This window comes from Myiozetetes cayanensis, unplaced genomic scaffold (genome assembly GCF_022539395.1).
Source record: "Myiozetetes cayanensis isolate MyiCay16 unplaced genomic scaffold, myiCay2020 scf6-25, whole genome shotgun sequence".
NCBI lineage: Eukaryota > Metazoa > Chordata > Aves > Passeriformes > Tyrannidae > Myiozetetes > Myiozetetes cayanensis.
Window position 1 is genome coordinate 61,021,396 of NW_026087853.1, and position 23,695 is coordinate 61,045,090.

At 46.3% G+C, this 23,695-nt stretch overlaps 5 protein-coding genes across 5 annotated transcripts; all 5 read left to right on the plus strand.

The window, feature by feature from the left end:
* Window positions 1–2,664: 2,664 nt before the first annotated feature.
* On the plus strand, window positions 2,665–3,615 carry LOC126651158 (olfactory receptor 4S2-like). Its single transcript, XM_050336733.1, has one exon. The coding sequence runs from the start codon at window positions 2,680–2,682 to the stop codon at window positions 3,613–3,615; it is 936 nt and encodes a 311-aa protein (XP_050192690.1). The 5' UTR covers window positions 2,665–2,679.
* A 2,515-nt stretch (window positions 3,616–6,130) lies between these two features.
* Window positions 6,131–7,063, plus strand: LOC126650437 (olfactory receptor 4S2-like). The gene has a single exon (XM_050335236.1). The coding sequence runs from the start codon at window positions 6,131–6,133 to the stop codon at window positions 7,061–7,063; it is 933 nt and encodes a 310-aa protein (XP_050191193.1).
* A 4,029-nt stretch (window positions 7,064–11,092) lies between these two features.
* LOC126651159 (olfactory receptor 1509-like) lies at window positions 11,093–13,360 on the plus strand. The gene is given in 3 exon segments (XM_050336734.1): window positions 11,093–11,173; window positions 11,175–11,993; window positions 13,286–13,360. Coding segments are annotated over 3 exon segments (975 nt in total).
* Window positions 13,361–17,524: 4,164 nt separating this feature from the next.
* LOC126651161 (olfactory receptor 5F1-like) lies at window positions 17,525–18,520 on the plus strand. Its single transcript, XM_050336736.1, has one exon. It carries the CDS (start codon window positions 17,525–17,527, stop codon window positions 18,518–18,520), a length of 996 nt encoding a protein of 331 aa, XP_050192693.1.
* A 3,740-nt stretch (window positions 18,521–22,260) lies between these two features.
* LOC126651162 (olfactory receptor 1052-like) lies at window positions 22,261–23,193 on the plus strand. Its single transcript, XM_050336737.1, has one exon. It carries the CDS (start codon window positions 22,261–22,263, stop codon window positions 23,191–23,193), a length of 933 nt encoding a protein of 310 aa, XP_050192694.1.
* The last annotated feature ends 502 nt before the right edge of the window (window positions 23,194–23,695 follow it).

Genomic DNA, 23,695 nt, shown 5'->3' on the forward strand with positions numbered 1-23,695 from the left:
TGTCAAGAGAACAAAGGAATGGGCCGTGGATGAAACTATTTATTGATGCCCACATATCAGAATTTAAAAACACACAGTAAACTTCAGAGCAGTGATGAGTTTAAGTGATGCTTAAATTCATTGAATCCTGGAATGGTTTGGGTAGGGAGGCACCTTGAAGATAATTGAATTCCAACCCACTCCATGAGCAGGGGCACCGACCACTAGAGCAGGCTGCTCATACCTGGCCTTGAACAATTCCAGGGATGGGGCATCCACAGCTTCTCTGGGCAACCTGTGCCAGGGCCTTACCACCCTCACAGCCAAGGATTCCTTCCCAGCATCCCATCTAACCCTGCTCTCTGGCAGTTTAAACCCATTCCCCCTAATTGATCAGGTGATCACAGGAAAGCCTGGAGTCACAAAGACTCAACTCAGCTGACTTCCACAGATGTGCAGGAGCTGACTTCCTCCCCTCCCTCAGTTTCCCAATTTGTAAAATAAGGGGTTTTTTCCCCTTACTCTGTAATTCACTGACTTTTGCTGAAACATGCAAGTTCTTGCAAGAGTCTTTATTCACTGGGCTGTCAGTGATGAAATTTCATGTAAAACAGGGACTTGGAGGGTCATCAAGAGGTGACCTGGGCCATCTTGTGTCTCTTTTCTACTTACTACTAGAGATCTCTGATTTTTTTATTTATTTTTATTTATTTTAATGAAGATTCCTACTTGATGGTGGGGGTTTTTTTGGAATAAAAAGGGATTTAGAAGTCCTGTTTTATCTCTCACAAAACTACAAAGCCAAAGCAGAGGATCCAATGGGCCTCTAGTCTTAGGAAAACCACAAATCCAGGTTTCATGATGGATTCTGGGAATAGTTAACTGGACTTGGTCACATCACATGCTTGTCCAGTTTAATATTCAGCTCTGTTTCAAGGAATCATGGAATCATTCCCGTTGGAAAAGCCCTCTAAGATCATTGAGTCCAACAGTTCTCCCAGCACTGCCAAGGCCACCATTAAGCTGTGTCCCCAAGTGCCACCTCCACACAAGTTTTAAGTCCCTTGAGCACCCTGTCAGTGAGGAAATTTTTTCCTAATATCTGATCTAAACTTCCCTCCATAACACAGGATTAATTTCTCCTCCTTCCCAAGTTCCTTTCATTGAGCCTTCACACCTCCCTCCTGCAGCCCTCAGAGCCCTCGAGAGGAGAGATTTCCTTGGAGAGGGTGCAGGAGTTCTACATAAACAGGGAATTAAGCCCTTGAGGTGGGAGATTTCCTTGGAGATGGTTAAGAAGAGCTACTTAAACAATTTTCCTCTCAGCCTTCTCTCTGCTTGCTGGGCTGTGTGTGCATCCTTCAGTGCCCACCCATCTCCAAGCAGCCTCCAAACCAGCTCTCGTGGGCAGGAAACATCAAGATACACCTGGTGATACAGGAAAGCAATAAATAAAATTAGGTGGGATTATTTCACCTCCTAAGCAAGCATTGGAAGCTTTCCAGAAGGTGTTACATGTTTTTAAAGACTGGGCTCTAACTCATGCATACCAGGAAAAGCAGATGTTGAGGGGATAAAATCTTACAGCCCTTACACAAAAAAATTAGATCTTCAAACACAGAGGAGGTAAGTTTTACCAGTTCTCTAGTTCCTTTCCCTTTCCTTCCTCTTTTCTTTCCTTTCTCTGATTTCCTTTCCTCTTTTCCCTCCTCATTTAACAAATGTGAAAATACAAAAAAGAAATTTTCTCTGAATCATCTCTGGCTCTCTTTGCCCAGAACCACGTACAGAGCCAGTCCTGCTGTCCTAAATTAAGTTGTTTAATTCTGCTTCCCATTAACTCCCTGAGATTTTAGGGGAAAACACTTGCAATAAGGAGGTGGTGCAGTTTCTCATCCTTTTTTGAAATTAAAACAGTCCACATTGCATTTATTTCGTATTGCAATTGACTGCATTATATCATGTACCTCTAATCCATCCCTTAAAAGATACTTTTAGAGGTAAGACATGCAAATTTTGCCCCCTTTCTTGAATGTCCTTTTACCTCCTGCCAGTACTACTGGAAGGACAGGAAAAGTCCCAAACTTTCTCAACTTCCTCTCTAGGCTTCACTTTGTGGGTGTGAGAGCAATTTTGGGTTTTCTCCGTTTCAGCGTTTCCTGCGTGTGCTTGAGCAGCTTTTTGCCTGTACTAGAGTTTCTGAGTTTATGATTTTAAATCATAAAGCAAAAGCTTGGATCAGCTGGACTCAACCCCAGAGGGATTTAGTGGGTGGCACCCCTGCCCATGGCAGGGAGGTTGGAACTAGATGGTCCTGAAGGTCCCTTTCAACCCATTCCAGGATTCTATGGTTCTATGGCTGAAGTCTCGTACATTAAAAAATTAAACATGTAGAGGCGGAAGGAAAGAAAAATCAACAACAAAAATCAACCAAAAACAAAACAAAACAAACAAACAAAAACCAAACAAAAACCCACAGGAAAAAAAACAAACAAAAAACCATAAAATCAAAACAAAACACAAAAACTCACACAGAAAACACTCTTGATAAACTTAATTTTAATTCTACATATTTCTTAGTGTGACTGCACTTCTGATAAGTAACTCATTTTTAATAATTAAAAAACCCGATGGATCATTTTGCCTTTATTTTTCCCACGTTTCCAGGTTCCGCATCGAATATCCCTCCAACGGCTTAACATGGAGAACACCAGCAGCGTGAGGGAATTCATCCTCCTGGGCCTCTCGGAGAACCGAGGGGTGCAGAAGATATATTTTGTGCTGTTTCTGGCTTTCTATCTGATCACCGTGGCAGGAAATCTGCTCATCGTGGTCACCGTCACCAGCAGCCAGCGCCTGAACTCCCCCATGTACTTCTTCCTCTGCTGCCTGTCCTTCGTGGACATCTGCTTCTCCTCCACCACGGCTCCCAGGATGATCGCTGGCCTGCTGGTGGGGAGTCAAAGCATCTCCTTCGTGGGCTGCATGGCGCAGCTGTTCGCGTTCCACTTCTTCGGCTGCGCCGAGATTTTCCTCCTGGCGGCCATGGCCTACGACCGCTACGTTGCCGTCTGCAGGCCCCTCCACTACGCCGCCCTCGTGAGCGGGCGCGCCTGCGGCTGCATGGTGCTGGGCTCCTGGCTCGGGGCCTTCCTGCACTCCTCCCTGCAGCTCCTGCTGACCGCTCGCCTCCCGTTCTGCGGCCCCAACAGGATCGACCACTACTTCTGCGACGTCCACCCCCTGCTGCGCCTGGCCTGCGCCGACACCCGCCCGGCGGGCGCCGCCGTGGTGCTCAACGGGGGCTTGATAACTCTGAGCGCTTTCGTCATCCTGCTCTCGTCCTACGTGCTCATCCTGGTCTCCCTGAAAGGCCAGACGGCTGCGGGGTGGCACAAGGCCCTGTCCACCTGCGGGTCCCACATCGCCGTGGTGATCCTGTTCTTCGGGCCCTGCACCTTCGTCTACATCCGCCCGTCCAGCAGCCTGGCCGAGGACAAGGACGTGGCCGTGTTCTACGCCATCATCGCACCCATGCTGAACCCCCTCATCTACACCCTCCGGAACGAGGAGGTGAAGAGCGCCGTGAGAAAGCTGTGGAGCAGAAAAGTGGGGAGTGAAAATGGAAAGGTGTAGGACCACCTGTCCTGTTTCCAAAGGATCGGAGAAAAGCGAGCCTCTTCCGCTGTGATTTCTTTTGTGACAATTCCTCACGGCCTGTCCTTTAAAGGACAGCTTGCTGGTAGCTCCTGCTGTAACTAGGAAGGCACTAAAGGTTTATTTTTTGAGGGGAAAGACACTGTGAACTCTGTGATGAGATGGTATTCCCTGCCTATTCTTTGTCAACAAGCACAGGTCCAGACCAGGGCCTCCCGAGCTCAAACTCAACACCAGTGTTTAAATATATACTGTCAAAAGTACTGAAAATGTTGTTCAGCATCCCATTAAAAAAAATAAAATACAAAACCCTGGTATTATCTGGTAGTTGAGTCCTTTGCTGATGTAAGTAATGGGAAAGGAAACTTCTCCCCTTCCCCTGTCACCTCAACAAATCCTTTCTGAAGTGTTTCAGACCAGGTTGGACGGGGCTTGGAGCAACCTGGGTTAGTGGAAGGTCTCCCTGCCCACGACAGGGGGTGAAATGAGATGGTCTTTAATGTCCCTTCCAACCCAAACAGTTATTCTATAATTCCACAATTCTGTTTACTTCTCCCATCACTGCTGCCATCCTTCCAACCACACCCTCTATCCTTCAGCTCTGGCTCACATTTTTTTTATTTTCATCTTTAGACTAATATAGAATCACACATCTAATGAGAGACACTTTACTGACTGTTAAAAATTAAGGAGTCACCAAAGTAGGGCTTGGGAGGCACAAATTCATGGGTGAATAATAATAAAAAAGAATTGTTTAGGAACTATTCCAGTAGCCAAGACAACTCCTTGCCTGAAGTGGGGTTGAAGGTTTCAAGGTATTCCCAGTTCAAGATAGGGTTTATAACTTTATAACACACACACAGAAAATACTAAAAATAGATACATTTTTAAATGCTTTGGAGTTGAATATTAATGCTTGGAGGTCTCATTTTTGAGTGCTGCTGAGCAAGTATTCACCCACAGCTTATGGAAGCTGTTGCTGAAAGCAGCATTAGGCTCCTCTACGTTTTGTTAAGAATTCTTACAAGAACTTCATACTTGAGCTAAAACGTTGCTTCTGTGCTTTGCACTGTGGCAGTAAAAATAACTGATAGGCAGAGAGAGCTCAGCACAAACCTTTCCAAATTTTTGAAGTAATTTCTTGTGTTACTTCTTGTTTCAAATTTATGTTCATCAGTCATCTAAGGGGTAACACTGGTAACACAGGTGTGGGGCTTTTTCTGGTTGGTTGGTTGGTTTTTTGTTTGTTTGTTTTTGTTTTTTGGTGCAGTGGTAAGAGCAAGTTAATAAGAAATAAAGATGCAGATGAGAAATATTAGCTTAGGACAGACAGCAGACTTTATATAAATTTATATACATATCCTATGTAAGAGACATCTTTACTCCAACACTTCTCTCCAGACACTACCCTAATAACTATTCAAAGAACAATTTTAGCTCCTTGTCCACCGATGATTTCTGACAAAACTTCATTTGCCTCTGGGATCTCATTACTCCTGATAGTCTTGTGCTTCTGCTGTGCGATTTATTGGAACTATTTCTGCTACAGAAATAATTGTTCTTGTAGATGCTCTTGCAAGTTGTTTTGGTGTTTTTTTTTTTTTCAGAATGGGGAATGCAGACAGAGAGTTGGGCTGTTCTTTTCAGCCACTGCAGGGCTCAGAGTTGGCAGAGGTTTCTGCTTGCTTTCACAACTTCTAAGCAGCAAACTGCAGCTGAGACATTCTGATGAAACCACCTGAAGTGGTTTGGAGAGGTTGTCAGAAGAGTGACAGCAAGAAAGCTCTCAGTGTAAATGTTCTGAGGTTGTCCCTTCCTTTTGTTCAGGCCTGGCTGAAATCCTACCTTTGAAAAGCAGCATTTCTGGTGAGTGACTTTTGTGGGGTCTATTTTATGGTTAGGAAAAAACCCACTCTCCATTACAGATTTAGAATCACAGGATGGTTTGGGATGGAAGGTACCTCAAAGCTCATATTGTTCTGACCCCCCCTGCCACAGGCAGGGACACCTCTGACTAGATTGGGTTGCTCCAAGCCCTATCCAAGGTAGTCTTGAGCACCTCCAGGGATATCTCACAGTAGTGATCGCTGTGTAGCGTGTGGGAATGCTGCAAAGGTGAATTTGTGTGTGTTTGTCAGTAGGGGAGGGTCACCAACAGCTCATTCACTACCCCAGTGTCACTAAAGGTGTATTTATGAGGTGTTCAGAACTAAGTCCAGGACCTGGGTCTTGTTTTTACCACCCTCCTCAGCTAAATAATCTGAGCTTGGTTTTACTTATGTTAATAAAACATTCTGGCTCAGATATCACTGTTATTCCTTTAGGAAAGTATTGACTTCAAACTGAAATTGTCCCAAAAATACAACAACAACAACAACAAGCTGAATATTTAACATGCCAGAGGTCAGTTTGTGCATGTCCTGATACTGCCCCAGGTCTGATGTCACTGCTGTTGTCTCTTTTCTGTGCTCCAGGTCCTGCCTGAGTGGTGTCTATGGAGAACACAAACAATGTGACTGAGTTCATCCTGCACGGACTGACACAAGACAGGACAGTAGCAAAAGTCTGCTTCTTATTATTTTTACTCTTCTACATCACTACAATTTTTGGAAACCTGCTCATCATCATGACAATAAGAACAAGTGACCTGCTGAACTCTCCCATGTACTTCTTCCTGAGCTACTTGTCTTTTGTAGACATCAGTTACTCCACTATCTCAGCTCCCAAACTCATCCACGACCTTCTTGTGGAGGACAGGACCATCTCCTTTGCGGGCTGCATGGCTCAGCTTTTCTGCACCCACTTCTTTGGGTGCACTGAGGTCTTCCTCCTCGTGGTGATGGCCTACGACCGCTGCGTCGCCATCTGCAAGCCGCTCCACTACGCGAGCATCGTGAGCCCGCGCGTCTGCCGCTGCCTGGTGGCAGCCTCGGGGCTGGGGGGCTTCGTGCACTCCCTGATGCAGACCCTGCTGGTCCTCCAGCTGCCCTTTTGTGGGCCCAGTAACGGGCTGGACCACTATTTCTGTGATGTCCACCCTTTGCTGGCGCTGGCCTGCGCCGACACCTACACCGTCAGTGTCAGCAATGCCGTCAGCACTGGCCTGATTTCCCTGGGCTGTTTTGGTGGCCTTGCAGCATCCTATACTGCTATCCTGGTTTCCTTGAGGACACACTCTCCCAAGGGGCAGCTCAAAGCTCTCTACACGTGCTCTTCCCACATCGTGGTCGTGCTGCTGTTCTTCGGGCCGTGCATTTTCATCTACCTGCGCCCTTCCGCCACCTTCCCGGATGACAAGGTGGTCTCTGTGTTCTACACCATCATCACTCCCATGCTCAACCCCTTCATCTACACCCTGAGGAACCAAGAAATGAAGAGCAGCATGAAAACCTTGTGGAGCAGGACAGTGAGGAGGATTGGGAAATGAAAGGACATGGGGAATGTTTGTAAGATGACGTGAGCTTAAGACATCACAGGGAGGGAAAAATCCCCTGGTATTTGCTGGAAGTTTGGCTGATTTGCTGATGACAATTACAGGAGGGGAATCTTCCCTTCTTCCTCTGCTAGTACAACTTCCAGTGAAGTAATTACTGTTCTTATTCAATATCAGTATCATGATTAAAATGTTCATCAGGGTAATAGCTGAAAGCTTTCCCACAGCAGTGAGTCTGAATGCTCCCATTTTTATGTATTTGCTCTGTTCTGGTGAATGTGCTGCCTCCTTCAGTTTTGTTCTCCCTCCTGCCCCTGGTTCCTCAAATACTCACCTAGGCTGTCCAGTGCCAACAACTGTAAGACATGCACATTAATGCCCACGTCCAAAAACCACTCCTGTGCAATAAACGTGAAATTATGGCTATTACTGGTTGGATCAATTTTATTTAAAGAAACCCTGAGACACCGATTTTATGTTACAGGTGACCCTTATGAGGGCAGCAGTCTGAGCAGGGTTAAAGATCACAGACAAGGTTTCTATGTCTGTTGGAGCCCCTCTGCTCTGGAGCCAGGCTGGGAGAGCTGGAGGTCTTCAACCTAGAGCAGAGAAGGCTTCAGGGACACCTCAGAGCCCCTTCCAGGGCCTAAAGAGGCTCCAAGAGAGCTGGAGACTTTGGACACAGGCCTGGAGTGACAGGACAAGGAGGACAAGCCATTTCCAGTACAGAAACACAGAAATGCCCCCAGCATCTCACAACTCTGGGCAATGCCCTTCTACTGCAAACTGCCTGGCTGTGGTCAAGGCATGAATTTTCTGAAAACTTCTATTTGCCCTAAAATTTTGGAAGGGGAAGCAGAGGAATGGGATGTCCTTAGAATAGCTGACAACTCACTCATTTGCATGAAGGTAATTGGTGACACATGGAGATGAAATACAGCAGCAAGTCCTTGTCACTTTATGATGGCAGTAAAATTAGAAGTAAAACATCATTACACAGACGAAAAAGTTTTAAAATTTCTCCATATGTCCATCAGAATAGGAAGGGAAAGAGGTAACCACGACTGGCAGAAGACTAAGGGTTTATTTTCATTGTGTAAAACTAAAACCAGGGGTGCAGTCAATAAGATTTTCTTTCTGGATTGGAGGGGCAGCTCCTGAAGATGCAGCAGAAATGGACTTAAAAATCAATAATCACATTCATTCTTTTTGGAGATTATATGCTTTCAGAGACTAGATTCTAGTCTCTAAAATTCATGCCATGGGTTTGATTCCTTGGCTGGCTGTTGGACACCCCCACAGCCCCCTCTCTCACTTATCCTCAGCTGGATATGGGGACAAATTGAAATAAAAAAACTCGTGTGCTAAAATAAAGATGGGGGATCTCCTATCAGTTAACACCATGACTAGAAGAACAAGTTCAATCTGATTTGAACTTAAGCCACAGTTCTCAGTGATACATCACCACCGATATCGTGGTCTGCCCAGACCTTCCTTTGACTTGGGCAGTGAACATTCATATTTGTTCATGTTTACATCTCACCCTGGTGAGGAATTGATCCAGTCTGTCCCTGGGAAACTCCCTGTCCTGGCCCTGACGCTCCCTGATCTCAAGCAACATCTCCTGGTGCCTCACGCTGCCTCGATGCAGAGATTGATGTTATAACCCTAAATTTACAATTTCATTGCTAGAAACTTATGGGCTTGTTTCATACAAAGGGCTCCTGAGTGCTTAGAAGTGTGTGGTGTTTTCTCCTCTCTTCATCACCCTCCAGGACTCCACGCACAGCAGGTGAATTGGGACCCAACCAAGGGACCCAACCAGCAAAACTATTTAATAAGGCCCTCAGGAACCTGCTTGGAGTTTGCTAATGACACATTTCTCTGAGGTCCAACTCTCTTTTACCTGTGTTTAGTCCCCAGTACGTTCCAGGAGTATTTATAGGTTGTGCTGGCATAGGGTGACTTCAGGGAGAAGGAAGATGCGGGAAATGCAGAGGTCAGTTCCAAAAGCCTTGGAGATGTCCCCTCATTGGATGTCTCAGTGTAAATGACAGACAGAAAACAGGACATTGATGCCACCACAGTAAAACCTGCCTGCCAAGGAAAAAAAACTGGCTTGAAAAACTCCTGAAGCAAGTTTCTATGCAACAAGAAAAGTAAGAGCAAGGATATGGGAATCACAAGCAGGAGGAAGAAGAGTGGAACAATTCCCTGACTTGTCAGATCACTTGAAACGTGGAGTGAATGATTTAAAATGTTTTCAGGCTACAAATGTGGAGCTCAGAAAGTTGATGTTGTATCAATATTTAGTAACTGGGTACAGTAGTAACCATTTTTTCCTCTCCTTTCCTTATGTTCTTCAGGTCAGCCATGGGGTATTAAAGCACATGTGTGTGGTGGTGTTTGTTTATGTGAAAGGCAGAGAGAAATCCTCAGTACCTTGTTGAAAAATACGCAGAAAAATGTAAATATTAAATTTTGGCCATTGGGATCCTTTAAGGCAGCTCTTTTTAACGCTGATGGCATCATAGGCATCTGGCCTGGGGTAGGAATCTGCTCTCTTTTTACACTCAGGGACAGAGGTGCAATCTTTCGTGGGATAAATCATCTCACTGTGGTGTAATGACCTAAAAAAGGTAAAGTGAGCCATGTCTTTAAGGTGTTTATTCCTCTTTATTGACTACACAGGGAGGCAGAGCTGCTACAAACTGTGATGCCTGTCCTGAGGTCTCTGTCCACTGCCTAGGGCTGGCTGCAGACTGCTGACTCTTTCTGCACCTCTGGAAAACTACCGAGCCTCTGGGAAAGAGAGGAGGAAAAGTGGGATCATTTCTGAACTGATGGTGTGATTTGCAGACATATATTCTGAATTATGTCCTTGAGATCTACCAGGAAGGGGTAGAAAATAGAGCAAGACCTGAGGAAAGCGCAGGAGGCAAGAGGTATGTAAGAAAAACAGACTCCAGTTTCTTACTAGTAACCTCCTGCTTGCTGAGTTATAAACTCTTGGGCAGAAATGAGCAGCAAAGGAATTTCCTGGTGGGATTGTAAATGGAAATGTGCATTCCTCTGCTGGTCCCATTTTAACTTCCACGAGACAGTGAGTGTATTTGTCGACTGGAGAACTTTAAAAATTCCTTTTAAAAATCAAGAGCTGGAGAAACTGGGCAGGGTTTTGCAGCTTCTGCTTTGTTAGAGACCCCAGTTTTGGGGGGCAGAGCGTGCTCTGATAACAGCAGGCCTAAGGGAGCACTCAAGCTTCCAAACAGCTTCTGGCTCAGGAGAGAGGAATCTGGTTTCTGTGAATGCATTTCCAGTTTCAGAGGGGATAAGCTAACTGACAGTCCTGTCCTCAATTCAGAGGAAAGCCATTAGGAAAAGAACACAGAACAGCTCATGGTTGAGCCATATATTGTAGATAAGATGCTTGAGCGTGGCAGGATTTCCTTCCACCATAGCACTTCAAATTCTCAGCAGATAAAAGGACACTGTAGCATTTTTCCAGCTCTCTGTTCTGTGAGTGTAGGATGTGGTGGAATCACCATCCCTTAAGGGTTTTAAGTGACGTGTGGATGTGGCACTTGGGGACGTGGTTTAGTGGTGGGCTTGGCAGTGCTGAGGGAATGGTTACACTCAATGACCTCAGAGATCTTTTCAACCTCAATGATTCCACTATTCTGTGATTCCTCCCTGACAGAATGGGAGCACACATTTGTCACACCAACTACACTGCAGGAAAACAGTGGTCAGAGTGAGTTCAGGGGTGAGGGCCAGTGTGGAGGGGTCAGAGACCTAAAATAGGGAGCGGGAAGGCAGGAGAGGAGGGGACAGTGCTCTTTGCAAATGTTGCTCACTGTGATTTGTGACATGACACTGGGCTTTCTGTAGCAGGAAAAAGAGGAGTAAATGCATCCTGCTGTCACCATCCACGACCCTTGGAGCTGTAGCACATTCCCTACTCTTCCTGGCCAGCCCATGAGTGCCCCCCTCCCCTGTGCCATGGGAGCCTGAGCTGCAGCAATGGCTTGGGGCAACTTCTCCAGGGTGACTGAATTCATCCTCCTGGGCCTCTCTGACACCAGGGAGTTGCAAGTCCTTCTTCTTCACCATCTTCTTCCTGGCCTACACCATGGTTCTGCTGGGGAACCTTCTCATCATTGTGGCAGTCAGGACTGACCCCAAGCTCTCCTCACCCATGTACTTCCTCCTCTGTAACCTGTCCTTCATCGACATCTGCTGCACCTCTGTCACCGCTCCCAGGATGCTGGTGGACCTGCTTTCCCGGAGGAAGGCCATTGTGTTTGAAGGCTGCATAGCCCAGCTGTTCTTCCTGCACTTTGCTGGCTCCTCGGAGATGTTCCTCCTCACCGTGATGGCCTACGACCGCTACACGGCCATCTGCAAGCCCCTGCACTACACGGCCATCATGAGCCGCTGGGCCTGCTGGGTGCTGGTCTGCTCCTGCTGGGCAGGGGGGTTCCTCCACTCCATCACCCAGACTCTGCTCACCATCCAGCTCCCCTTCTGCGGCCCCAACACGATCGACAGCTACTTCTGCGACGTGCAGCCCGTCATCCGCCTGGCCTGCGCCGACACCTACGTCACCGAGTGGCTCATGGCCTCCAACAGTGGCCTCATATCCCTGGGCTGCTTCCTGGTGCTGGTCAGCTCCTACACGCTCATCCTGGTCTCCCTCCGGGGCCGCCTCACCCGGGGGCACTGGAAGGCGCTCTCCACCTGCGGCTCGCACGTGGTGGTCGTCACCCTCTTCTTCGTGCCCTGCATCTTCATCTACCTGAGGCCCCTCTGCACCTTCCCCTTCGACAAGTACATCTGTGTCATCTACACCATCTTCTCCCCAGTGATGAACCCCCTCATCTACACCCTGAGGAACAGAGAGGTGAAGGAATCCATGTGGAGGCTGTGGAAGTGCTGCAGAGCCTGCTGAGACCAGCTGGGGTTGGCACCACACCTGGACTTGCACCTGGACTTACATCCCTACAGACTGAGGGCTTGGACACTGATGCCTACACACTTCAAATGATGTGTGTGTGTGTGTGTACATACATATATATAAATATTAATATTAAAAATCCATGTTGAAAGAACTGAAGCTTTCTAAAATATTAAAAATCCATGCTGAAAAACCCAAAACATTCTAAACTGTTTCATTTGTGTGGGATCGTAATTTTCAAATAAATAAATCCAGGGCAAGGATTTTTCTCCCTCTCTGCCATGCTTTTACTGTGCTGTGACAGCAGATGGCAGAGGCACATGCACTTAGTGTCCCCAAATTCACCCACCAACACTGATGTTCTCAGGTGAAAGTAGAGACAGTGCAGACATTGTTTGTAGGATTTTCTTCAGACATATAAGGATGTGAATTCTTTTAACCTTTCAGAACATAGTCATAATTGTCTCACTGAAATGAATTATTAAAAACATACAAGGGAGAATATCTGGAGGAAGGAGAGGGATTTTGGATGAGAACATGGAGTGCCAGGACAAGGGGGAGTGGCTTCACACTGACAGAGGGTGGGTTTAGATTGGAGGAAATTCTTCCCTGTGAGGGGGGTGAGGCCCTGGCACAGGTTGCCCTGTCCCTGGAAGTGTTCAAAACCAGGTTGGATGGGGTTTGGAGCAACCTGGGCTAGTGGAAGGTGTCCCTGCCCATGGCAGGGGGTGGAAGTGAATGATTTTTGTAGTTCCTTCCAACCTAAACCATCAGGGGATTCTATGATCCTATGAAGGAGTGACCCAATCCAGTGTTCTGCCCCGGAAGATAACAACAGTTTTTGGGGAAGAAGATTAAGGAAAAGGCAGTAGGAATTTGTTCTGTGAAGTTTTTTTAATAATCAACATTTCCACCTCACAGTAATTAAGTTTCTGTACTTCTTCAGCCACCTTTATCCTTTCTGAGGGCAGCAGTGACATTACCAAATCCATCAGGGATGTAAGTGCAGTGGCTGCCATCAGGAGAACACCAACCAGAGTGATTTAGGACTGGATCCATCCCATCTAAATTAGAATCATAGAATTATTTATGCTGGAAAAACCCTCTAAGACCAGCAAGTCCATCCGTTCCCCCAGCACTGCCCAGGCCACCCCTAACCCACATCTCCAAGTGCCACATCCACATGGCTTTTAAATCCCTGCTGGGATGGGGACTGTACCACATGCCCTGGGCAGCTGTGCCAGGGCTGGATAACCCTTTCCATGAAGAAATTTTTCCCAATATCCAATTCAAATTGCTGCAAAGGGAGTGGGAGGCTTAAATTTCTGTTTTAAATTAGCCCTCGCTCCCACACGAGCAGAAAGAGGAGGAAGATCAGAAGCATCAGTGAGTCACTGATCCTCCTGGTTAAAAGAGATTTCCAAGTATCTCCCATCTTTATGCAAATGGGATTTCATCTTAATGGTGAATTCCTATTTAGAATCATGACTGGATCATCATAGAATGGTTTGGGCTGGAAGGGAGCTCTTTTTCTTTAGTATTGGAGAAAAATGCTGAAATATTAAAATTTTGTTTAGTATTAGAGAGAAGTGCTGAAACATTAAAATGTCCTCCAGGTCAATTAGGGTAAACTTCAATTGAGAAAAAAATTAAAATGTATCACTGTGATAACTTTTAAAAATCCCAACAAAGTTTTTATTACACATTTCAAACTGTAATAACATAGAAATCCCATGCAATCATACAATTTCCTGACTCTGCTTTAATAAAAAAGCCAAAGGAAAATTCCATATTTTTGGGAGATGGTGTCTCAATACAAGGATGGGATTTGGAGTAGCCTGGTCCAGTGGAAGGTGTCCCTTCCCATGGCAGGGGGCTGGAATGAACGAGCTTTAAGGCCCCTTCCAACCCAAACCATTCTATGAAGACAAACGATTTAATGTAATTGATTTTTCTCTCCAGGAAGCATCTTGGGATGGCTTTAATAAGGCCTCAGTTGGTGCTATTAAAAAGTTGGGGCCTGACAAATTGCGAAGGTGGAACTTTGGCAGCTGAGTTTGTAAGCGTGTGGAAATTGGCTCCCCCGCGCATCATTAAAACCCCACGTTCTTTCCCTCCTGGAAATTAGCAGCTCTCTGAGCTCCCTGTCATCCAGAGGGCAGGGGAAAATGACCCCAAAGGGGGAAAAAAAAAAGTCCCTTGAGAACTGGTAGAATCTCTACAATGTTTTCGTTAAATGCCAAGTAAACTGAAGAAATCCCAGTCTAATCAATTTTATTTAAAGGCTTTAGGACTGCAACACAAATGGACATCAGAGAAAAGGGACTGCAGTCAGGCTGGGATCACCAGAAGCACTCCTAAGTGGAAAACTCAAGGCTTGACAAAGCTGGGTAGTCCCAGAAAATGGTGAAAATAGAATTCCTTTGGTTGTGTTGCCCTGGGGATGGTCCTGCTGTGGCAGCAGGGGTGGGCAGTAGGGCTAACCCAGCGTGTCATCAACTGGAGCACATCTGGATTCTGCAAACAGAGATTTTTTTTTTTCCTCTCTGTTTTGGGGGTATTTGGGGTGTTGTTTTTTAACAACTGGTTTTAGAATAGAATATGATGTAAGAACAGTAACTTTAAACTGTGCATCCTCAGCCAGGGATTCTTTGTTGAGTCCACAGCTCGAAAATTGCACTGTACCAAGTGGCTTTGAGTGACTGAGCTATCTGAGTGGAGACACATGAAGAGTTTTCACTGTGCTGCCCATACCTGCAGCTCATATGGGATGGCAACATTAAAGGGATTTTTACACCACCCAAGTATCTCCAGGCTGCTCTGAGGTATTGCAAGATGAGAAATACTAGTGAGATTTTTATTTATTTATTTACCCTGAGGCAGAAAGCTTACCCCAAAGACTGTCTTGTGTTTCTACTTCTACTGACCCAACTAAAAATACCCCTGAAAATACACACTGGAGCATTAGACATAGAGCTGAGAGCCAGCAGCCCAGAAAAATAGTCCTGGGTGACTGGCACCTTGATTTTGTGGGAGGTATTGCCCTCTGATGGTTGTCCAATGAAAAGTTGGGTCACAGTCGGTGGAAGTGACATGAAGCCAGTTTAGGAAAATGGAAAGGCACAGCCCCCATTCTCCTCACACCTATGGATGGGATTGATCCCTTTGTTGCACTCCTTTCTGGCATCTGGGTATAACACCAAATTATTATCTTCATTCTTCATTCCAAAGTTTCATGGGAAGTGTGATGTTTTATGGTCCTTGGGCCAACTGCAGCACACAGAGAAAAATCTGGACCATGTGGATTTTTTCCAGACCCTTGGATAATTCCAATTTATAGAATCCCAGAATGGTTTGGGTTGGAAGGGATCTTAAAGATCATTGTGTTCCACCTCCCTGCCATGGGCAGGGACACCTTCCACTAGCCCAGGTTGCTCCAAGCCCCGTCCAACCTGGCCTGGAACACTTCCAGGGATGGGGCAGCCACAGCTTCTCCTGGAAACTTGTGCCAGGAACTCACCACCCTCACAGGGAAGAACTTCTTCCTAATATGTAATTTAAATCTCTCATCTTTTAGTTTAAAAGTGTTCCCCCTTGTCCCATGCAAGATGCAGAAGCCTTAAATTTGAAGGAGTCACAGCCTGCAAACACAGCAAACAAGCTTGAAAAATGATTGACAGGCAGTGTCATTGATGTGAACAGGGCAGAAATTACAGGATGGTGTTGCTGGAATAGGAACAGTTCCTAGTCCTGGGCATCACATAGGAAGTGATTCTCCCATAAATCAGTGCAGGGATGCTTTCTGGAACCAAAGGGCAGTTTGTGTTAGCTCTCCAAAGCAGTGCTGATAGTTTTAGTCCCTTCCATTTCCAGCCCCTTTTGGCAACATTCTGAAAAAAAAAACCCCATACATGCAATTAAGATAACACCCAAAAAAGCTTCAGAGACAGTTGTCCCCAGACACACCTTCCTGTTTATAAATCTCATTACAGAGGAGAGGTGCTCACCCTTGCAGCCCAGCCAGCCCATCTGCCGGTGCTCATGGGTGTCTGTGTGAATATTGCTGCACTGCTGAACCTGGACTCGACTCTTCCTTCAGAGGGAAATGATTTTTCTGATTTATGTAGATATTCCAATCAGATTGTGAAGGAAGAAAAAGGGTAGTTGTGTTTCCTGGGGGTACTGAGGATTATCTCTTACCTGTAGTTAATTCTGTGTAGCAGTGAGTATTTCTGTGTTGTTTCTGTGGTATTTCACCTGAATGAGTTCCCCATTTTAAGAACTTGCCTTTTATTTCTGCTGACTAAAATATTCCTTATGTACTTTAAGCTCTGACTTAAGCTTCTGTGAGAACATGAGACCACAGAGGAGCCTGGTTTGGATGGGATATCATAATCACCTATTAAATCTCTGTACCTATTAAATCTCTCACACCTGAGAACATGGGACAATATTCACACCATTCCCCAATCAAGCTCTAATCTCCAAAAAGAAGGCACTTATTCTGAACTTTGCTTTGTCTCTCTATAGGGCTGATACGTAAATCCTTGCCATAAATACTGAGTTTCATTCCATGAAGCAATGCAGGATAAATGGGAAGAGGCTTTAATGCCAAATTTAGTCTTCTTTGAATGGGAAAAAGAGCAAAAGGGGAAGTCTAGATATATCCTAAAAGTACTAGTACTGTTATGGAAGTCTAGAGGGCAAAATGTATAGAAAGGTGGGAAGTTCTTAATTGGATACCAGATTATATCTCTTTTTATGTCCCACTGGATAAAACTGAAGAAACCAAAATCATAGAACCACAGAATGTTTTGGAAGAAAGGGACCTTAAAGATCCTCTAGTTCCAACCTCCTGCCACGAGAAGGGACATTTTTCTTTTGATTACCAGGAATTTAATTCTTCTGTTTAATTACTCCATTCAAAATAAGTTTTAGGTTCAGCTAGTAAACTAGACACCTCTGGTGACATTATTATCACTAAATCAGAGTGATGAGGTGTCCCCTGAGGCTCCTCTTTTCGGGGCTAAACAACCCCAGCTCCCTCAGCCTCTCCTCACAGCACTTGTGCTCCAGTCCCTTCCCCAGCCTCGTTGCTCTTCTCTGGACCTGAATAATTTATGCTGAAAGGCTTTCTAGGGACCTGTACCCCACTCCCCTCACTCAGAGAACCTTCAAAGACCACTCACCTTGCCTGGGACTGTGTCCAATCAAGCTGGACACCACAGACAAGGTAACACCAACTTTCAGCTCTTCAGGCTGAGATGACAACTTGCAGGAATTAAACATTTTGGATTAATGCCTTTGAAGCTTAATGCCTACATTTTTCCTTTTACACTGAGTGTAGGTGGGAAAAATTTAGATTTTGAGTGTGGCAATGGAAGCCTGGAAATGTTTTTGAACTGCAGTCTTTAGAAGGGGGCTGCAACTTTGACTAAGTTCCAACCTTTTCTCTCTTCCAGGGAAACCTCTGCCTCATTTCCATAATGAAAGATAAGATGCAGAGGGACAACCTCTCAACAGTGTCTGAATTTGTTCTCATAGGCCTTTCTGATGCTCCACAGGTCCGTTTTCTCCTCTTTGTGCTGTTTCTGACCATTTACTTGGCCACTGTGGCAGGCAACATCACAATCCTCCTTGCTGTCAGCACAGACACCCACCTGCACAACCCCATGTACTTCCTCCTCAGCAACTTATCCCTGCTGGATATCCTGTGTCCTACTGTCACTGTGCCCAAAATGCTGGGGGCCTTGCTGTTTGAGAACAAGGTGATTTCCTTCAAGGGCTGCCTGTTCCAGCTGTTCTCCCTCATTGATGTGGTAGGCACAGAGATCTTTCTCTTGGCTGTGATGGCCTACGACCGCTACGTGGCCATATGCCACCCCCTGAAGTACCTGAACATCATGAGCATGAAGCTGTGTGCTCACCTGGCCATTGGCACCTGGGTGGCAGGGTTTTTTAACTCCCTCTTGCACACCTCTTTGATTTTTACACTGGTTTTTTGTGATTCTAACCAAGTGGAGCAATATTACTGTGACATTCCTCCCATGCTGGGTCTCTCCTGCTCGCCTACCCGGAGCAGGGAGCTGGTGATTCTGGCAGTCGCTGGGGTGCTGGGGAGCGGCGCCTTTGTGGTCACTCTGATCTCCTATCTCTACATCCTCCTGGCCATCCTGTCCATGAACTCCTCGGAGAGCAGGCACAAAGCCTTCTCCACCTGTGGTTCTCACCTGACCGTGGTTTGCCTTTTCTACGGGACTACCATCTGCACGTACGTGCGCCCGTCCTCCACCTACTCCCCTCGGCGGGATCGGGTCGTTTCCATGCTCTATGGAATCCTCACCCCCCTGCTGAACCCCATCATCTACAGCCTGAGGAACAAAGAGGTGAGGTGTGCCCTAAGGAGAGTGATCAGCCAGGTGAGAAGTGCTTTAACAGGACAAGAACACCTTGCCCAGCCTGTGGCGTCCTCTGGAGCTCCAGCAGCTGAATAGGAACTGCGGTTTGTGACTGACCTTCTAAAAATTAGATGCTGTGGGCAAAACTCTTTTTTTTGGGCTCAAAACTCCTCCTCTGGGCTCAAAACTCCTTTTCTGGGCTCCCTTTGCAGTTAGGAGGGAGAACTGTGCACCTCCAGAGGGCCAACTGGATGGCACAGCTTTAGGTTACTGTCACAGGAGAAGACTTCAGCTGGGAATGTTTTTCTCCACTGAGCACAGAGGAAGTTTAGGTGAGAGCACACAGGTGTTGGATGCATGTTTTAGAGCCTGAATGCTGGGAATTGGCACTGTAGGCACACTTGGATGTACATCCCTCTGTTCTAAAGCACTTTATAGGGCTGGGGCCTCTTCTTGACCATATGGCTCCTGCATGTCCCTTCTGGGAGACTGGAAGGGAGGAAGGCTCCTTTGCCATCACTTAAGGTCATCATTTAAGGGGGGAAATGGATGAGCAGAAACACAAGAGTGCTGTGCAGTCTCCTCTGATCACTGTGGATATAAATGTGTGTCTATCAGAGTCATTAAAGTTGGAAAAGCCCTCCAGGATCATCGAGTCCAAGCTCTGAGTGGCAGCTACAAGGCTCTGTGAAGGGGAGATAAACTCTCACTGTCTGAGACAGACCTTGGGATGTGGCTTGTGCCTAGTGCTAAGGAATCAAAGTGACTTTGTGTTTGCACAACACTCATGTCTTTGTGGTAACAAATTCACATTCTTAATACTGAAACAGGGGAAATAATTTAAGCTCCATCCATTCTCAGCTCTCAGCCATCTTGGTAGTGGGTTGAAAAGTCAAGGAGCTTTTCTGCAGGGTGATACATCCTGGATTTTCTAGGGTACTCTTTCGTTGCATTGTTTGTATTATTCTTATTGTTATTGTTACTATTAAATATATTTCCCCATCTTAAGAAATGCATGAAGTACACACAACACCACTTACATTTCCAAGTCAAGCATCAAGAAGTTGTGAAGCCCACCCATGTCGTTGTAACATGGCACAACTTCCCACAGGGTTCAGTGTCCTGACCTACACCATGGTTAGGATTCAGTTTTCCAAACACAAATTTTAGTGGAGTGCAAGGTGACCCGAGGGATCTTTCCTACTCCAGAGTTCCTGCTCCATAAAAAGTCCAGGATTCTTTGAGGTAATAAGGATGCCCAACCCCACTGGCACACACTGAGTGCTTCTGCTTTGCCACCTGCACACATCGATTTTTCACTGAATTCATTGCACCAGAACTAGACAGGAAGAGCAGGAAACAGAAGCAGAACAGAAAAAAATAAACAGAGCAGGAAAAATGTGAGGCTCCACCTTCCTACACTGTCCTTTTAACCCAGTTTGGGGTGTTTTGTCAGAGTTCTGTCTCACCCTGGAGCAGAGCAACAGCTGCATATGTGGGAGCCAGGGCACCCCTCTAGTGTCTGTTCCTTTTGGATTTGAGGAAAGACCTGCTGTGACCTATGTTCCTGCTCTGGATTCATTCTTAATTCCCCTAGATCAGAGAAACTGAAGGAAAAAATCAATCTCAGTGTGCTCTTACATATCATTTTCAACCCTGGAGTGCTTCCCTCGTGCAGAATTGTAGATGATTCAAGGTATATAGGTTATATACGTCCCTGTGGCTTCATAAAGTGCCATCTCTTAATGTCTCCCTTTCTCCTGGAGACTGGATTCTATGCTGGCACCCTGAACTTTCACCCTGCTTAGCTCAGGGCTAATAATTCCTTTGCAACACAACCATTCCTCCACCCAGTTCAGGGAATTCAGAGTTTAATGTCAGTGCTGCCTGAAATACATCCATTGCTGAGCTCTTTTAGTCTTAATGACTTCAAGGTCTCCAAGTAACACCTTGGTGACAAGATGCCTCTACCCTGATAAATTCTACAGTGTTTGTGCTTCCATGAGCAGATGGCAGAAACAGAGAGGTCTCCTCCTTGTCTGAGGTGGAAATTTGAGATAAAAATCCTTGATCCATTTTAAAATGAGATCCTAAATATGTTAAATTATGTTTTATGGATTAGCCATGAAATCTCCCTCCTCTCTCTCTCTCTCTCTCTCTCCTTGTTGGGTGTATGTTGTTTGCTGGAATCCTCCATTCCCTTTGGAGTGAAGAGAAGAAACACAGGGGTTTTTTGCCTGCAAAAAGAAGTTTTACACATGTTCTATGGTCAGAATAAATATATACATATTAAATATATATCCTGTTATATTTGTCTTCCAAGGGTTTATATTTAACCTAAGTGGCCACTGCAAAAAGAAACCCAGATTTTCCATTAATAAACTGTTGTCCCATTAATAAACAGTGGCTGCAGTTTATTCCCCACAAACACAGGGAGAAAAAGTTCTTCCAAGTCAAATCCTTCCACAAAATACACTGTCATGTGCTTTTTTATTTCTTCCAAAGTTGTATTTGTAAACATCCTGCACACATATTATTTCTGATGCTTTGACAAATTCCCCAAACATAAAACTTCAGAGAGAAATCCCTTCGGGATGCCCTTGGAGGAATCTCAATCTGTTTTCCAGGTGCCCTGGAGAGGCTTTGATCACTTATCCCATGAGCATGGACATCATTCCGTCTTCATAAAGACCTGTGGAGCCTGGTTTTTTGCCTTTGGCATAATAATTGGCTCTGAAAATAACATGGAGACCTCTGGAAGGGGAGAGAGTAGGTGAATTTCTGATACAATGCTGTAGGTAAAGTGTTGACTGCCTTTAGTCAGTCTCTGATAACAATTAAATAAACTTGTGCACAGACAAAATCTTCCACCAACCCCTGCCTGATGATGCTGCCCGCCTGTAGTTTCCCTGGGATGGAAGAGAACTCTGAAAAACTGAGGAAACTCTGAGGTAAGGTAGGAAAATTAAGGATTTTATTATGAATTTAATGATAAAAAATGCAACAAAGATGAAGAGGAGAAAAAGGACAATATATGTTGAATAACACTTCTACACATGAATTCATACAGATTAAATGGCACAAGGGTCTGGATTTTCAAGTCTGGATGAAGATTTTAGAGGAATCTAATGCATATCAACAGGATGAGGAACTGAGGGAAGTTCTCAATTATAATTGTTGGAAATATCTAATCCAGTGTCAACAGCTGATCACTGTTCTCCCCTTAACACACATCCCCAAAAGAGAATATTTTCTGACAAAAGGCAGGCTGCAGACCCATTCCTTGAGTGTATCTCACCTCAGGAGCTGCAGGAGAAGACACATATTAAGAAATTAATAAATTCTCTACTACTTAACTACAAGTGGCTCTGGGTTTTTAATGCTTTCATTTTGTGGTGAAACCTGGTATTAACTGTAGCCTTAGGGTGTTTGAAATGAAGTAAGAGTTTGAAATGCAGGAAAATTCGTCAGTGTGAATAAGGTTACAGGGTTGCAACTGTGAGCAGGATATTTGTGAAGCATCTGTCAAAAAATGTCCTTGTACAGACATGGGGCTTGAAACTGGAAGGGAATGGGGTCAAAGGGGAGGTTGTGACAAACTACTTTCTGTAAGGACTTTAGGAAAAAAAAAAACTGGTAAGATCTGCTGATGCTTCTTCCAGAGATGGAAGGAGCATTTCTGTCATAGCAAGAAAAAAAATCAACAGTTCTTCCAATTTTTTATCTTTTCCATACAAATTCGGTGCCGGTGCCAGCTTTTTCACACCGATATTTACAAAGCGGGAATTGCATCAGGAATTGTTTCATGCTCCGTGTGTCTCTGCAGGAATGGGAGGATGGCTGACGGGAACTGCACTGAGGTGCCCCAGTTCACCCTGGCGGGGCTCACCGAACACCCACAGCTGAAATTCATCCTCCTCGGGCTCTTCCTGGGCACCTACACACTGACACTGGTGGGGAACCTGGGCCTGATCGTCCTCATCAGGGTCAGCCCCCAGCTCCACACCCCCATGTACTTCTTCCTCAGCGCCTTGTCCTTCCTGGACGTTTGCTACTCCTCCACCATCAGCCCCAGGATGCTGCTGGACCTCCCGGCGGGCCCCAGAGCCATGTCCTTGGCGGGCTGCCTGGCGCAGCTCTACTTCTACGCCGCCTTCTGCACGGCCGAGGCCTACCTGCTGGCGGTCATGGCCTACGACCGCTTCGTGGCCATCTCCCAGCCCCTCCTCTACCAGCTCCTCATGTCCCCCGCGCTCTGTGCGAGGCTGGTGGCCGGCTGTTTCCTCGGGGGGCTGCTGAGCGCGGCCACCCACGCGGGCGCAGCGCTGCGGCTGTCCTTCTGCGGCCCGCTGCTCATCGACGACTTCTACTGCGACGGGCCGCCGCTCTTCCTGCTGGCCTCCTCGGACAGGGCGCTCAACGAGGCCCTGGTGCTCATGCTGGCGGGGTTCAACATCGCCGCCACCAGCCTGCTCATCCTCGGCTCCTACGCCTGCGCCGCGGTGGCCGTGGGCAGGACGGGCCCCGGCGCGGGCTGGCGCAAGGCCTGCTCCACCTGCAGCGCCCACCTGGCCGCCCTCGGCATCCTCTACGTGTCCATCGCCTTTAATTACATGCAGCCCAGCTCGGCCCGCTCGCTGAGGAGCAAGAAAGTGGCGTCTGTCTTCTACACCGTCGTGGTGCCCCTGGTGAACCCTGTGGTTTACAGCCTGAGGAACGAGGAGGTGAAGAACGCCCTCGGCATCTTCATCGGGAGAATGCACTCCTGAAAGACAATCTTACATTGTTTCCCTGCCTTTTTTTCTCTTTAAGGAGAATGTTTCATGTAGAGGAGACTGAGGGGAGTCCTCATTGCAGTTATCCCCTCGTGAGGGGGAGAGGAGGGGCAGGCACCGATCTCTGTGGTGAGCAGGGACAGAACGCAAGGGAATGGCCTGAAGTTGTGTCAGGGGAGGTTTAGGTTGGATGTTAGAAAAAGGTTCTTCCCCCAGAGGGTGGTTGGGCACTGAACAGGCTCCCCAGGGCAGTGGGCACAGCACCAAGGCTGCCAGAGCTCCAGGAGTGTTTGGACAACACTCTCAGGCACAGAGAATGGTCCTGTGCAGGGCCAGCAGTTGGACTCGGTGATCCTTCCCTTCCCACTCAGCACATGCTTTGATTCTGTGATTCTGTGAGGTCTTTGAGACTGTTGCCTCCAAGAGCATTTGGTATGTTGTTACAGCTGAAAAATTAATTAGTCTGCTCTCAAACTGTGTTCACTAATAAAGTTGC

Coding starts and splice junctions, on each gene's coding strand:
- LOC126651158 (XM_050336733.1), top strand. CDS start 2,680: ATGGAGAACACCAGCAGCGTGAGGGAATTCATCCTCCTGGGCCTCTCG.
- LOC126651161 (XM_050336736.1), top strand. CDS start 17,525: ATGCAGAGGGACAACCTCTCAACAGTGTCTGAATTTGTTCTCATAGGC.
- LOC126650437 (XM_050335236.1), top strand. CDS start 6,131: ATGGAGAACACAAACAATGTGACTGAGTTCATCCTGCACGGACTGACA.
- LOC126651162 (XM_050336737.1), top strand. CDS start 22,261: ATGGCTGACGGGAACTGCACTGAGGTGCCCCAGTTCACCCTGGCGGGG.